Raw genomic sequence first — 15,396 nt, 5'->3', positions numbered from 1 at the left:
GGTATACAGGTCCACTCGCTCGTCGGCTCTGGGGCTCCTCGGGTGCAGCTTCACATAGGGTCAACCACCCTGGGTAAGCAGCCAGTTCTCTGCCCGAAACGATGGGGTACTGACTACGGTAGTATTCTCACCGCACGAAGCACTATATATTAACAGACTATTATTAGCTTAATAGACTACGTCCAACTCGACGATATAGTGCCAAATATGACTATTCAAATATTAATATACACGATGTCTCAATACCGATGGTAGGCCGAACTTGGCCTTACTCCCACACGTGGCATCGCGGGGAGGCTTTACGTCTGTGACTCTATTGGAGGGTAAGAAACTGGACTGAAAAGAAAGTCCTACTTTAGTAGCGCAGTATATATACGCACTATGAACAAATAGTCCCATTAGTGGTGCGGTAGCCAAATTCCTACGCGGAACTAGGACTTGTTCGTACATGTCGAGCGGTACGTTTGAACTGGGTCTGAGGGGTATGGCAGCCTGGCACCAAGGTCTTGACCAATAGTAGAATGGAGACTATTATGGGATGTTCAGTAGGCTAGAATGGATATTCAATGCATATTGTACAAGGAATATACAAGGGATATCAGGGAATATTAGAGAATATACAAATACAATTAAATATATATATATAAATAAATATATATATTCGGTTTAATCTGGCCCTTCACAACAGCCACCCCCTGAATAGGTCCCAGACCTAATCAGTTAAACGGAGACAGATTAATCGCGTTGTCTATTTACACATAAGGGTTTGCTGTAGGGGTCAGTCAACTTCACAAAGTCATAGGGTTGTAGGGTCATGGTCATCATCGATTGTGTCTGGGAGTCGAGGCAGTTCTATGAGCCTTGCCACGGGACGGGTGTAAGTGCGACCCTGGACGAGCACTTCAGCTGCTCGGACCTTGCCGTCGGCACCGGTGATCACTTTGCTTACGCGGCCGGCCGGCCACATAGCTCTGGGCAGTGATTGATCAATAATCATGACGACTGTTCCTTCTGTCAAATTGTCTCTCTCCTTTACCCACTTCTGGCGGGTCTGTAGAGACAGTAGGTAGTGCAGTAGGAAACTGTTCCAAAACTTGTCGGCTAATACTTGGCTGTACCTCCACATTCGTCGGCCGTTCGCTTCTTCAGGCCGGTACATTGTCTGGGGTAATGTGGGATCTAGCCGCCCCATCAGGAGTGTGTTGGGGGTAACTGGGTCGATATCCGCCACATCACTGGAGACATATCCGAGGGGCTTCGAGTTAAGTACTCCCTCAATCTCCGTGAGGACTGTCATTAGGACTTCTTCCGCCACAGTCTGGGCCCCAAGTACTGCGTACAGGGCTGTCTTTATGGAGCGCACTTCTCGTTCCCAAGTGCCACCGAAGTGGGGTGCGTTTGGGGGGTTGAATTGGAAATCAACCTGTGCTGGAGCGAGGTGGGTCTTAAGTTCTGGGCCCATAGCTTGGAAGCTCTCTCTCAGCTCTCTTTCGCCGCCTTTAAAGTTTGTCCCATGATCGGACAATAGGGTAGACGGTCTTCCTTTCCGTGATATGAATCTACGGAAGGCCATAAGGAATGAGTCTGTGCTCATGGTCGGGAGAAGCTCGATGTGTATCGCTCTGGTGGTCATGCATTTGAATACAATACCCCACCGCTTCTCGGTTCCTCTTCCTTTCTTTATGTGCAGCGGGCCAAAGCAGTCCATACCCGTTGAGTGGAATGGCTTGTCACTGATTCGGAGGCGACATGGAGGAAGGTCAGCCATCCTTGGTATGCTGGGCTGCGCGCGCCACTTGCGGCAGTCTAGACATGTTCGTTGGAAGCGTCGTACCGCCTCTCTTCCTTGTAGGATCCAGTAACGACGTCTGATTTCCGCGAAGACTCTTTCTGCTCCTGCGTGATGTACATCCTCATCGTATTTCTTTATAATCAGCTCTGTGACCTTGTGTCGGCTGTTCAATACGATCGGGTATTTAATGTCATCCGGTAGATTGGGGGCTCTGCGTAGGCGACCACCCACTCTGATGAGGGTGTGAGCGTCGCTCTCGGGGGCCAGGTGAATTAATCTGCTGTCGGAAGGGACGGGCTTTCCTCCCTGTAGACAGGCCAATTCATCGGGGAACGAGTCTCTCTGGGCTCGCTGCAGTAGAAGCAATTCTGCTTCCTCGTAGTTAGCCGCTGACATATCAGCGGGGGACTTGCACTCCGGGTGGTACCGCAGGAATGTTCTTTGTTCTGCACTCTCTATGGACGTGCAATCGTTTATGTTAGGGTCGGTGGAGGCTACGGTGCTCAATCCACAGAACACAGACTTCTTAATTTCCACCTCCTCTGGACTTGCTTCCCTCGGGATAGGCATGGGCCACTGTCCTTCCGGGAGTCTTAGGAATGCGGGGCCGTCACTGTAGACATTGCGACGGGTGAGGTCATCCAGGGGCATCCCCCGGGTGATGACGTCAGCTGGGTTCTGTTTTGTATCAACGTAGCGCCACTCTGTTTCTCCGGTTAACTCTTCGGTTAAGTCTTGAATCTCGGTGACTCTGACTCCCACGAAGACTTTGTACTTGCATGAGTCCGATTTGATCCAGGCGAGTACCGTCGTGGAATCTGACCACAGGATTGTTCTAGACACCGGTATGGTGAGCTCACGTTGGATGAGCGTGGCTAGGTGCGCTCCGGCTAGGGCTGCGCAGAGCTCTAGACGTGGGATAGATTGTTGCTTGCGTGGGGCTATTCTCGAGCGGGCGAGGACAAATGCTGTGTAGATCTCTTCGTCCGCTGCTGGGTCCTCTGCTACATGTTTCTGTAGTGCAAATGTCGCACAGCAGGGGCTGCACGTCGTTCCGAAGGGGAGGACTTCCCATTGGTAGATGGCTGGGTGCTCATCTCCTGGCTTCTCTCTCCATAGGAACCGTAACAGGGGCTTGTCCGCCTCTACTAATCTCACCTGCAGGAACATTCCTTTAATGTCCCCGCTGATGGCCACCTTTTCCTGGCGGAAGCGGAGTAGAACGCCGAGTAGGGAGGGGCCGAGTGTGGGACCGGGCAGTAACTCTTTATTCAGATTTTGGGATCCGATCTGGTAGCTGCAGTTAAATACTATGCGGTCTTTACCGTTGTGATGGACCTTGTGGTGGGGCACGTACCACGATTCAGTGGTCTGGTCAGCCTCTTTAATGTCCATCTTTGTGACGTGTCCCGCTGTGATGAGCTTCTCAATCTCAGCGCGGTATACACTCTCTTGGGCGGGGTTCTTGGCTAAGCGCCGCTCCGTGTTCAGCAGGTACCGTTCTATGGCGTCTGTCTTGGCGTGGAAAGTAGGCATTCCTTCTCGCCGCAGGAGTGGCGTGGCGTATCTCAACACGCCGTTGACCGGGACTCTCTTGGTCCCTGTCTCGAGGAGGTGAATGGCGTAAATGTCATCTTTAGAGCGAATGTCTTTCTTTCCATTCTTAAAGGGCATTTGTTCCAAGCTCCATAGCCGCTCTACGTGTTGCAGGAGTGCGGTTTCTCCCTCTGTGACTCGGGAGTGGAGACATCTAGTGGCTGTACTTCGGTTGAGAGATTTGGCGAGCGGGCCTTGGAGAGTCCATCCCAAACGGGTCTCGACTGCTGCAGGACAGCCTCGGGGTCCGGTATGAACCCGGTCTATCGGGACAATGAGGTCTGCATGGTCGGAGCCTATCAACAGGGTCGGCATAGCATTGTCTATGAGCGGGATCGGTAACTTGCGCAGATGTGCATATTTCTCCATCAGCTTGGCGACGGGGTATGTGTACCGCGACAGTCCTATTTCTTGGCTGGTGAAAGCGTCTGCAATCTGGTACCGTCGCTCAGGCTGGCCGCTTGCTGCGATAGAGAATGAGACATTCTCGCCCTTTATCGTCTTCAAATCTCGTCTTATTGTCCGAATTGTCATTTGGGTTTCGCTTCCCCGCAGCCCTAGCTGGGCCGCAGCGGAGGCGAGCAGCAGGGTCTTCTCTGACCCGTCATCGAGGACGGCGTAAGTGTCCAGGACTTTATTCTGGTAGCTTAGTGTCACACGCACTACTTTTAGGAGTACTCGGGCTCCACTGCTGCTGGCGGGATCGATGTACATGACGCTCGCTTTGCGGCTGGATGGTGCAGGTGAAGGGCGCCGTCTGTTACTGTCGTGAAGTATGTCCAGATGGGCTCCATCGCACTTGGTGCACCTTTTCTTTAAGCGGCATTCGGCTGCCATGTGTGAGCGCGCACAGCGAAAACAGCGCTTGTTGGACTTTATCCATTGACCTGCTTCCTCCGCGTTCAGCTTGGGGAAGGAGTCACATTGCGCTAGCCAGTGTTCTTTCTCACAGTAGGGGCACACTATCTTCCACTTCTCCGTTCTGGAGGGGGTACTGTGGCTCCTGCTGCTCGGTACTGACTCCGATTGGTGCATCACAGTCACCGATCTTCTTCCATCATTTAGTCGTCTGGTTCCTTCTCTGGAGCCAGGGGTGCTCCGTCCGAATGTATCTAGCCGTAGGCTGCTGACTTCTCTCGCCAGGAAGTCTGCTAGATCGAGGAGGTTCGGTTCGGGGGCCATTCGGGTCTCTGTGGTCCCTCTGCCGCCTAAAGCGCTCCTGACGAGCGGGCGGCAGCTTCTCCAGGATCCTTTCCACATTTGAGTTGGCGTAAAGTTCATACTTCCCCTTCTCTCTTTGCGCTCCCAACATCCCTACCAGGGACTGCACTCTGATGGACAGGTCGTCCAGTGCTCGATTGTCTATTGCTGGGGGTAAGCGGTCGATGTGTCGGATCTCCTGGATCACGTAATCCCATATGCGCCCATACCTCTGGTCCAATGCTACCAGCGCTGCTGTGTATGGGGTGGTGGAAGTCGCGTAGGCGAGCGCTATATTATGTGCGTGGGGCACCTTTAAGTGCTGCAGTAGGATGGCGTATTTGTGGCGTTCATCCAATACATCCACCAACATGGTCTCCAGACACATGCGGAGTTCTGTATACTGGGCCCGGTTCTCTTGGGTGAAGTCGGGTACCATAGGCGTGCCAATGTATGACGCTGACTGTGGATACATCGGCGAGCGTTGGGGGAGAGGCCTCCTAGGCGAGTCTCCTCCCGCTCCTTGGTATGGGCTGGTACTGGCAGTGTACCATGGCCCGCTTGTCCAGGTGCTGTTCCTCGGTGCGGGTCGTGCGTCGTGCTCACCCGTGTATAGAGTCGGGGGTCTGTAGCGCAGCTCCGCGGGAGTATAGCCTGGGCTGTACCGGACCTCCTGGTCCGGTAGAGTACTGTGCTGTCTTCGGGCGTGGTTCTCCTCCTCTTCCTCTTCGTCTTCAGTTAGGTCATCCAGTGCTTGTAGTCTCTGGTTTAGCCTCTCCACAGGATATGCTGCTCCTTCCCGGTTGCTAGGTCTCGCTTGGACCGGTGGGGGGAGGTGGTCTGTGGGGGGTATAGACCTCGTCTGTTGGTCAAGTTCAGGGTTGTTTACTCGGCTAGGGGATGCCGCCCTGGAGGTGTGTCTAGACGAGTTCCTGGAGCCTCTGGCGGAGGGAGAGGGTGTTGTCCGTCTGATCAGCTGTTCTATTAGTTGCGACTGCTGTCTGTCGCGCGCTGCGTCCCGTTGAGCACCGGCTCGTTCTCGGGCCACATTCTCTTCCATCTGAATGCGTCTTATTTCTAGACGTATCTGCTCGTGTTCGCTTCGCTGCTGGATCTGCAGTCGGTCGCGTTCAGCAGCGGCGTTCAGGCTGATGAGGAAGGCCTGCTGTAGGGTCCTCTCTGCCTCGCTGGAAGAAGGCGGTTGTATAGGGGAGCCTTCCCTCGGGGTACTCCTTGCGGAGCCTTGGAGCTCTATCTCCACGGTGCTCTCCCCGTCTTCTTCCGTGCCGAGTTCTCTCTCGGTAGCGTTGTATTCCTCCCGGGACTCATCGGGGACTACTTCTTCAGTATTGGCGGGGTGTGAAGTCATGTCTGGTTCCCACTGGTCCCCACCGTGAACTTGGTCAGTTACATTAGAGCCCGTAGGGGCCTCTATGGTCGGGGTAGTCTGGGCGTTGGGGTTAGACATACTTTTACTTTCTAGTTTTACCGCGTTTACTGTTAGTAGAAGACTAGGTTGTTGACTGACAGCGTAAGCCTCTAAGTACTGAGGGAGCCGTCGTTCGCGCTGCGGGCGTTGGTTAGGAGGATCGTTTCGTGGAGTGTTCATCATAGGCCATTTCAATATTAATAACACTATATTAATATTACACTAATTACCCTCCGGCTCGAAGGACCAATTGTAACTGAGGGGTACAATTCCCTGACTGTATTACTAGATATGATACTTACTACCACTACCTTTGTACTTAATATTCGGCCACCCAGTACACGGCATAAATATATTATCATGAACACTCTCACGTAGATGAAACGGATCCAACACAAATGTACGAATTAGAAACAGGTCTTTATTTCCTACACAGCGATGGTGTGTAGAATAAGCACTTAATCACTTAATTACATTTATGAATTGAAATAGTATGCACTTTTATGGCAAGGAGTATTCGTCGGTATATCAATAGATAATGTCCAATCTCTGAAGGCGCAGGTGGTAAATATACGACCTGGAATAGTTAAGGAATAACAGCAATGATACTTTAATGATTATAGGCTGGATACACTAGAGGGGGTTAATCCGGTCGCTTGTAAGCCGACAGGAGTAGGAGGGGGGGGGGGGGTAGAATCCAGCTGCCTCGTCCGGCCAAGGGTATCCCAGGAGAACCCACTGTAGTGCCGTTCAATGCGCCGGCGATCCTTGGACCACAGATGAAAGCAGGTGGACTCTTTGTGGGCCGGCTCTCTCCGGTCCACGGGGGAGAGATGTGGAGAGACCTCGTCTTGCAGAGCGTCTCCTCACCTTGCTTCCTCTCCAGGGGGGGGGGTTCCAACACACGGTAGTGTCGGGGGTCTTTATCCATAGAATAATCAAAGTATCCAAAGCATAATCCGTGCCTGGGAAGGCGGGCTGTCGTCGGTAGAATAATCCGGTATACAGGTCCACTCGCTCGTCGGCTCTGGGGCTCCTCGGGTGCAGCTTCACATAGGGTCAACCACCCTGGGTAAGCAGCCAGTTCTCTGCCCGAAACGATGGGGTACTGACTACGGTAGTATTCTCACCGCACGAAGCACTATATATTAACAGACTATTATTAGCTTAATAGACTACGTCCAACTCGACGATATAGTGCCAAATATGACTATTCAAATATTAATATACACGATGTCTCAATACCGATGGTAGGCCGAACTTGGCCTTACTCCCACACGTGGCATCGCGGGGAGGCTTTACGTCTGTGACTCTATTGGAGGGTAAGAAACTGGACTGAAAAGAAAGTCCTACTTTAGTAGCGCAGTATATATACGCACTATGAACAAATAGTCCCATTAGTGGTGCGGTAGCCAAATTCCTACGCGGAACTAGGACTTGTTCGTACATGTCGAGCGGTACGTTTGAACTGGGTCTGAGGGGTATGGCAGCCTGGCACCAAGGTCTCGACCAATAGTAGAATGGAGACTATTATGGGATGTTCAGTAGGCTAGAATGGATATTCAATGCATATTGTACTAGGAATATACAAGGGATATCAGGGAATATTAGAGAATATACAAATACAATTAAATATATATATATAAATAAATATATATATTCGGTTTAATCTGGCCCTTCACAACAGTAACCAACGACCTACTGATGGCGGCGGATGCTGGAACCCCATCCATTCTGGTCCTTCTTGACCTATCGGCAGCCTTCGACACGGTGGATCATCCCATCTTACTGGACTGTCTCCACTCCAATGTCGGACTCCGCGACCTAGCCCTTGGCTTATTCCAGTCCCTCTTGGCTGGTCGAACTGAGTGTGTCTCCCTTGGAGGCACAACATCCTCCAACCACCCTGTCACCTGCGGTGTCCCCCAGGGATCCGTCCTCGGCCCCCTGCTGTTCACCCTGTACATGCTCCCCCTCGGCCGCATCATCGGCCGGCACGGTGTGTCGTTCCACTGCTACGCTGACGACACCCAGCTATATATCCGGATCACACCATCATCACCTTCATCACCCCCCACACTGACCGCTTGCCTGGAGGAGACTAAGGCGTGGATGAACCACAGGTTTCTCCAGGTCAACAGTTCCAAAACATAAGCCATGCTGATCGGTACCCCACACCAGGTCCGGTCAACCACCATCACCACCATCTCCTTCTCCGGTCAGGACATTCCCCTCTCCACCCTTGTCACCAACTTGGGCGTGAAAATGGACCCCCACCTCACATATGAAACACACATCAAACACCTCTGCAAGACCTCTTTCTTTCACCTCCGAAACATCACTAAACTCCGCCCCTCACTCACCCTGGCAGATTCCGAGAAACTCGTCCACACTTTTGTTTCCTCCAGGCTGGACTATTGCAATGCACTCCTCATCGGGATCCCTAGTAAAAGCATTAAAAAACTGCAAACCATCCAGAATGTCGCTGCTAGGATCCTGATGAGGGTGCGCAAATATGATCACATCACCCCCACCCTCAGATCCCTTCACTGGCTCCCCGTGGAACACAGGATTGAGTACAAGGTGTCCCTCCTCACTCACCAGTGCGTACATGGTTGTGCCCCTGCCTATCTCAAGGAACTCCTCACCCCCCAGTCCTCCTCACGTTCCCTCCGCTCCGGCACAGCCTACCTCCTCAAAGCCCCCAGGACTAAGCTGCACACCATGGGCGATCGCGCCTTCTGCTCTGCCGCACCCAGACTTTGGAATGCTCTCCCCATCCACCTGAGAGCACCACAATCCGTCGAGGCTTTTAAAAGGGGCCTAAAAACATTTCTTTTTAACAAGGCTTTGCCTGAATTTTCTTTTACTTTTATTTTTACTTCTATTCATTTTATTATTATTTTTATTTTATTTTACTCTTAGGTTCTTCCATTTCACTGGTTGTTAGTCTTTTTAATTGTTTTTATTAATTTTTAATTGTTTTATTCATTTAACTTTTGTCTATATCTCCTGTAGCACTCTGAGATTCTCACGAATATAAAGTGCGGTACAAATTGAATCCATTATTATTATTATTATTATTATTATTATTATTATTATTATTATTATTATTATTATTATTATTATTATTATTATTACTATGCAGCACAGCTTAGAACAGTAGCATGCTGGTGCAAATGGAAATACATAGAAACCAAAAGAGAGGGATTCAAAGTGCAGGCACTAATAGGAGATAGTGAGCTGTTCAGAAGACAGGAACAACTACTAGACCCAATTACCAAATGCACTATAAACGTATGGAACACAATAGTAAAGAAATACAAGCTAGAAAAAGAATCCAAGATACTGAGATGGATAACACACGACAACAAATTCAAACCAGGGATAGACGACCACGGGTTCAAAAGATGGGAACGGGGGGGGGGGGGGGGGGGGGGGGGTATGACAGCAATATGTACAATGATAGAAGGAGGGGAGATGCAGACTCTACAAAAATTTAAAGAAAAATTCGGACTAGAGTATAGAACTAGAATAGAGACCACTTTAGCTATTTACAGATTAGAGACAGATTACTATAACAAAGAAATAAAACAAGACAGAGACAAAGAACAGAATGGGATAATTAAGATAATGGTAAAATCATATGAAGGAAGGAATGGGAGGGTTATATCAGCACTATATCAGGCAATAATGGACAGTAAGGAAATTACAACCTTGTATATAAAAGAAAAGTGGGAGAAAGAATTAGAAATAGAGATAACAGAGGAGGAATGGTATAACACATGCAAGATACAACAATCATCAACCACAGGATCAAGGATATGGAGGGAAGTGTGGGTGGAAAAACATAATTAGATTCTTTATAACACCAGAAATACAGGGCAATTACATGCCAACACAAAAGCCATGTTGGAGAAAATGTGGGCAAGAAGTAGCGAACCACACGCACATATTCTGGGAATGTCAGAAAATAAGAAACTACTGGGAGGAGATAGGAGGGATAATAAATGAAATAGTAGGATATGAAATACCCCAGACAGGTCAAGTACTATACCTAGGGAACTTAACACAGAAAGAAATTCAGGGAGAAGACAAATATCTGATTAAGGTACTATTAGTAGCAGCCAAGAAAGCATTGACTAAACTGTGGTACAGGGTAGAAGCACAGACAAAGGAACAATGGACAGAGATAATAGAGGGGATACAGGAAATGGAGAGAATCACACATATGCTGAGGCTGCAAGAGGAGAAATTTGAGTCAAAATGGGAAAAGTGGGAGGAATATAGGAAGAAAGGAAACGACATCACAGAAGAATGAAAAAGAAACAAGAAAATAAATTGAAATGTAAATAAACAATGTATGGACCGATGAACCCATGTCACAAATTTTTATTTATTTTTGTCCCCCTTTTATTTGTTTTTTGATATTATTTTTGTATAAGTTTGTCACTAACTGTATTGTCTTTGATGTTAAAAAAATTGCAAATAAAAATGTAAGTAAAAAAAAAGAAAAGAGCAGTGCTCAAATTCGAGAACCAACATCTGCTTTTCGCCGTGTCTGTTCTGCACTGCACCTGGGTCCAACACACCTACCCAACCGTAACAGATCGACTGACCATAATGTACCTAGCTGAGGCAGAACAGATTCGCTCTGTGCTGACGACACAGGGAGTGAAGGAGCACATTATGGCAGCACAAAAGTCAATGCTGACATGTTGTCTAGGATTTGCCTAGAGTAGCCAATTGCAATTCACAATTTTGTGTTTGGAATTGACTGCATATTGCGACATCATGACTTAAAGGGGAACTATCTTATAAATGGCCTTTTTGAGTGTTTAGCATTGTTTCCTAGCTATGTGAATTTATATTAATATGATCTATGTCTCAAAATTCTCATATTGGCGCATTCTTCCAATTCTCCTCTCACAATATTCACCCTCACTGAACTGAGTCGTTTGAAAATGTGCCTATATGTGATGTCATATAGTCACTGCTGCATGTTAATGTGGCTCCTCAGGCACCAGCACCTGCACCCCAGTCCACATCAGCTCAAAACAGCTCGAGATCTTGAGGTAGAAAAATGCTGTTTTTGAGGACTTGATTAGAAATACAAAACAATGAATAAAAAAAATATATATATTACAGAGGTGTTCCATAGACTCACAGGAATTGTGTAAAAGTGCCCAAATAGTGAAAGAAATAGTAAAATAGTTCCCCTTTAAACATTTTAAAAACCAGGTATCTCATGTAGCCTACAGCATCATGCACCGCATCCAATGGGCAGCTATGGTGGGGAGTGAGGTCCAATGAGGTGAAAGGTCAGATTTAGGTAGGGGTGGGTTTATACATGAGATGCCTGGATTTTTAGGGTTTCCCCATAATTATAAACAAATAAAAAATTACTAAGAGAAACTCACTGCAAGTGGTGGACAAAGTCCATAATTCATTTACTGAACTAAAAGTAGAAATACCCCTGCTGAATAGTGTCTTAAATACCAAAAAAAAGTACCCTACTGAACCACGTAGACTCAACCACTAAATGATGTACTTGTTCCACAAAATGATGTTTGTGAGCCTACACTGTCCTCACTTAAAGCACTTTAAATACTGGTACCTCAAAGCTGCACTTAAGTACTTGAGTAAAGAGAGTTTCCACCCTGCCCTTTGGTTTACACTGTGCATCTAGATAAAAGGCTGTAGGACAAATAGACATCGGACAGAAAAGAGAAAATCCAGCCACGGTTCGATCCTTGGGTCTCCGGACAGCGTGTTTGCTCTGAGTCAGATCTTTGGTCTGTTATCGGATATTAACCGAGACGGAACATGATTTCTAAATGGGTAAACAGATACTGTAGAGGACAGAGTGCAGTCACTCATGGGTATGAAGATACTGATTAGACATGGTGGAAAGCACTAATGGAGGACATTGGCTCCGGTCTACGGGACTAGTTAACATGGCTAATAATTAGATAGATAGGCATGTTTAAATTTGGCATGCTATAAAGACACAGTGAGTAACTTCATTTTCAGGATGTTCAATAAAATCTTTTAAAAAGATCTCCTTTCGAAGCCACAGGCTTCGATGGGATTTATCCTCATCACCTAGCAGCGTGTGGGTTATTTCCCCTCGCCTCATGTACTGCTCTGTCCTTGAACAGACACACATGCGTCTCAGTGACGTTTATCAACCCAGGCAGTAACTCCTCCTTCTACCCAGCACGCCACCATTCAACCATCAATCTACCAGTGGTATCAGTAACCCTGTCAGCTGTACAATACCACATGTGAGAGAGAATCCTGAGAAAGAAACACTCTGAAGATGATTTAACAACGGCTATCGTTAAAGGCAGGATGGCCTAGAGGTAAAGAGGCCGTTCGATCCCCGACGGGAAGGTGTATTCCGGCTGTGAGATGGTGATTGAAAGGTGGCTGGTAATACATCTACGGTGCCCAGTATCCTGCCCTTGAGCAAGGCACTGAACCCCAAAACTGCTCCAGGCTACCCTGTGCTCTGACCTCTCTGATGAAATGCATACGTGTGGGGGACTGTGTGTATGTGTAACTTGGAGGGATATGCGAAAAGACAAATTTCAATTGTCTTGTCTACATTAACAATCAAATAATCTTCTTCTTCTATTGATCATTATGGAAACCGAAGGAGCTCTCAGAATTCAGAGAAAACACAGGAAAGAAAGAAACATGTATTTTCTATCCAGGACAGCATTCTCTCGCTCTCTGTTTGGTGTCACACTGAGCCGTTGCCCAGCGGTGAGGTCAGTGTGACCTGCCTGCTGGCAGTCTGGCTATGAGGACGGTGGAGGAACAAACAGCACCTAGCAGAGCCCCGAGCACAGACTCCCAGAGTGCCGCTGGGCTGTTGTCCTGGCGCTCTCCGTTGTAAGAGGATGGTTGGCATTGTAGATGACATGTATATGTGTGTGTGTGTGTGTGTGACACAGTGAAAGAGAGAGCGTGAGAGTGTGTGTAAATGGACTGCATTTATATAGCGCTTTCATCCAAATCGCTTTACAACTTAGGTCCCACATTCACCCATTCCACTCACACATTCACACACTGACGGCGGAGGCGACCATGCAAGGTGCCAATGTTTGATAATATTCTGTTTGGTATTATGATGACATATGACATACCGTAATAATAATCCTAAGAATTCTCAAATGATTGAGTCCCTTTTCCTCCCAAAAACCACAGTGCAGCTCAAACACTTTTATTCATGCTACCAATAAGACATCAAATCAATAATAGTACACCTTAGAATTTCTTTCTTTCTTTCTTTTATCCCAAAAACCACACAGTGCAGCTCAAACACTTTTATTCATACTACCAATAAGACATCAAATCAATAATAGTACACCTTAGAATTTCTCTTTCTTTCTTTCTTTCTTTCTTTCTTTCTTTCTTTCTTTCTTTCTTTCTTTCTTTCTTTCTTTCTTTCTTTCTTTCTTTCTTTCTTTCTTTCTTTCTTTCTTTCTTTCTTTCTTTCTTTCTTTCTTTCTATACAGTCAGTTCCTGCCCAGACTCTGTTATAGATGTGTTCCTCTGTGTCTTCGTATCTCTGCTTCTGTAGGTCCCTATTGGCACGGAGACAGATGGTATGAACATCCTGGGCCTGGTGCTGTTTGCCATGGTGTTCGGCGTGGCACTGCGCAAGCTGGGAGAGGAGGGCGAGGAACTAATTCGATTCTTCAACGCCTTCAATGAAGCCACCATGGTGCTGGTGTCCTGGATCATGTGGTAAGTGGTCCCATAATGACCCCGATCACGTCACGCCCCTTTGGGAGGTAAACTGTATTTCTGGAGGGTTAGATCGGCAATGCCACTAACTTACTCGCTTTCTAAAAGTCAGAAATCTATCATAATTAATAAGATTGAAACTGCACGATTCCCAATACAAGTGGGGCCTCAGACCCTGGAGGTGGGTGGGACCTGTGCAGGAACCCCTCTTGGGGTTGGACATTTTAACACAGAAATCTATTACAACCTTTTTATTTTGTATTCAATTGTATGCCTATGGCTATGTTGTGTCTACTTCACTGCTGTGCAGCACTTTCGGCTGCAATTCTTGTATAAAAGGTGCTATACAAATAAAGTTTATTATTATTATTAGTGTGGGTGACCTGGCGAAGCCAGGTTGCCACCCACACTATAGATATCTATACTCTTTTTATTTCTTCTTTATTCCACCGATTTTGCCAACACCGCTCGTGCCAGAGCATTCGCGCCCCATACACGTGAAAGGTATCAAAACGAGCGGCTTGCCTATGGCAAAAGCGGTCTTCGAACTCGTAAAAGTTTCACCGCACCGTCTGGCTACGAATCGACTTTAAACGGTAACATTTCGGTGTAATCTTTTTTCCCCTACCTTGGGTGAATTGCGAGTGTGATCTCAATTTTGGACGTAGAAATAAAACAAACACATCAAAACGATGACACGGCTGTCAGCCCGCTCACAAAAGAAAAATAAATGGAATTGGACATTTATATCTCAACTGACGACCATTTCTTTGAAGGTTCTCCTCCCCATTGACCGCCATGCAAATCCACTCTAGGAATCGCTTTTTTCTAACTCTTTTTTAGCCTTCTGTTCCGATCGCCGAAGGAGTGCCACAATATCGCACGAATGCCACAATATCGCACACAACCCTTCGCCTACTCGTTGTAGTGCTCATGTGCGCGTCACAACGCTTCATCTCTTATAGTTTTCTTTTAATCAACGTGACAATGCAGTCATGCATCTGCCTCCATAGAAATGCATTGGATAGAAAATGCAAGTCATAGTAATTGCGTCACCTGTGGCTCACTCATGATTGGTTCAGCTGTGTGGCTCGTGGCTGAGCTGCCAATTCTCCACTTGCACAATCTGAATGTAGCCATTTCCGGCTGACTTCCGGTTGCCAATAGCACTTCCTGTCCCATCCAAATACATTGGTTTTAGCTACTTTTCTCCCCTTATTTAAACAACTTTGTCGTCACAGAGAGGCAATGAAACGTTTGTATTATTATAGTATAGAATGTATTTAATAAGCAAACGTTTGTCAGCAGGGTTTTTGGGCTGTATTTCATGTAAAAACGTTTACTGTTAGTTTCCTTGCTCAGCCAGCATTAGCTAACCGAAGCTAGTGGTTAAACAGGCCGGATTAGCTTTGAGCTAACTATCTTTCCCGACCCATGTATTCATTCCATTCTAAACATAACGTTAGTTTACAAAACATGACCCGTCTATATAACGTTGAGGAACAAATTATATAGACGGGTAATGTTTTGAACAACTAACGTTACGTTTAGAATGGAATGCATCGGCAAAGATCCGTTAGCTCAAAGCTATTCCGGCCAGTTTATCAACTTCCTGTCATTT

The 15,396-nt window shown here is 47.2% G+C and overlaps 1 protein-coding gene across 1 annotated transcript in view; it reads left to right on the top strand.

The window, feature by feature from the left end:
- Positions 1-15,396, top strand: part of slc1a4 (solute carrier family 1 member 4) — a gene marked incomplete at both ends in the record, with an annotated part of 57,317 nt that overhangs the window by 24,164 nt on the left and 17,757 nt on the right. The window contains one exon of the mRNA XM_084321492.1: positions 13,609-13,775. Within this exon, the coding sequence (XP_084177618.1) occupies positions 13,609-13,775 (167 nt within the window). The remainder of the gene's footprint in view (positions 1-13,608; positions 13,776-15,396) is intronic.

This window comes from Notolepis coatsorum, assembly GCF_963971535.1.
Source record: "Notolepis coatsorum genome assembly, chromosome: 9".
Classification (NCBI taxonomy): Eukaryota; Metazoa; Chordata; class Actinopteri; order Aulopiformes; family Paralepididae; genus Notolepis; species Notolepis coatsorum.
The sequence above is the reverse complement of the archived record's forward strand: the minus strand, read 5'-3'. Positions and strand labels throughout refer to the sequence as shown.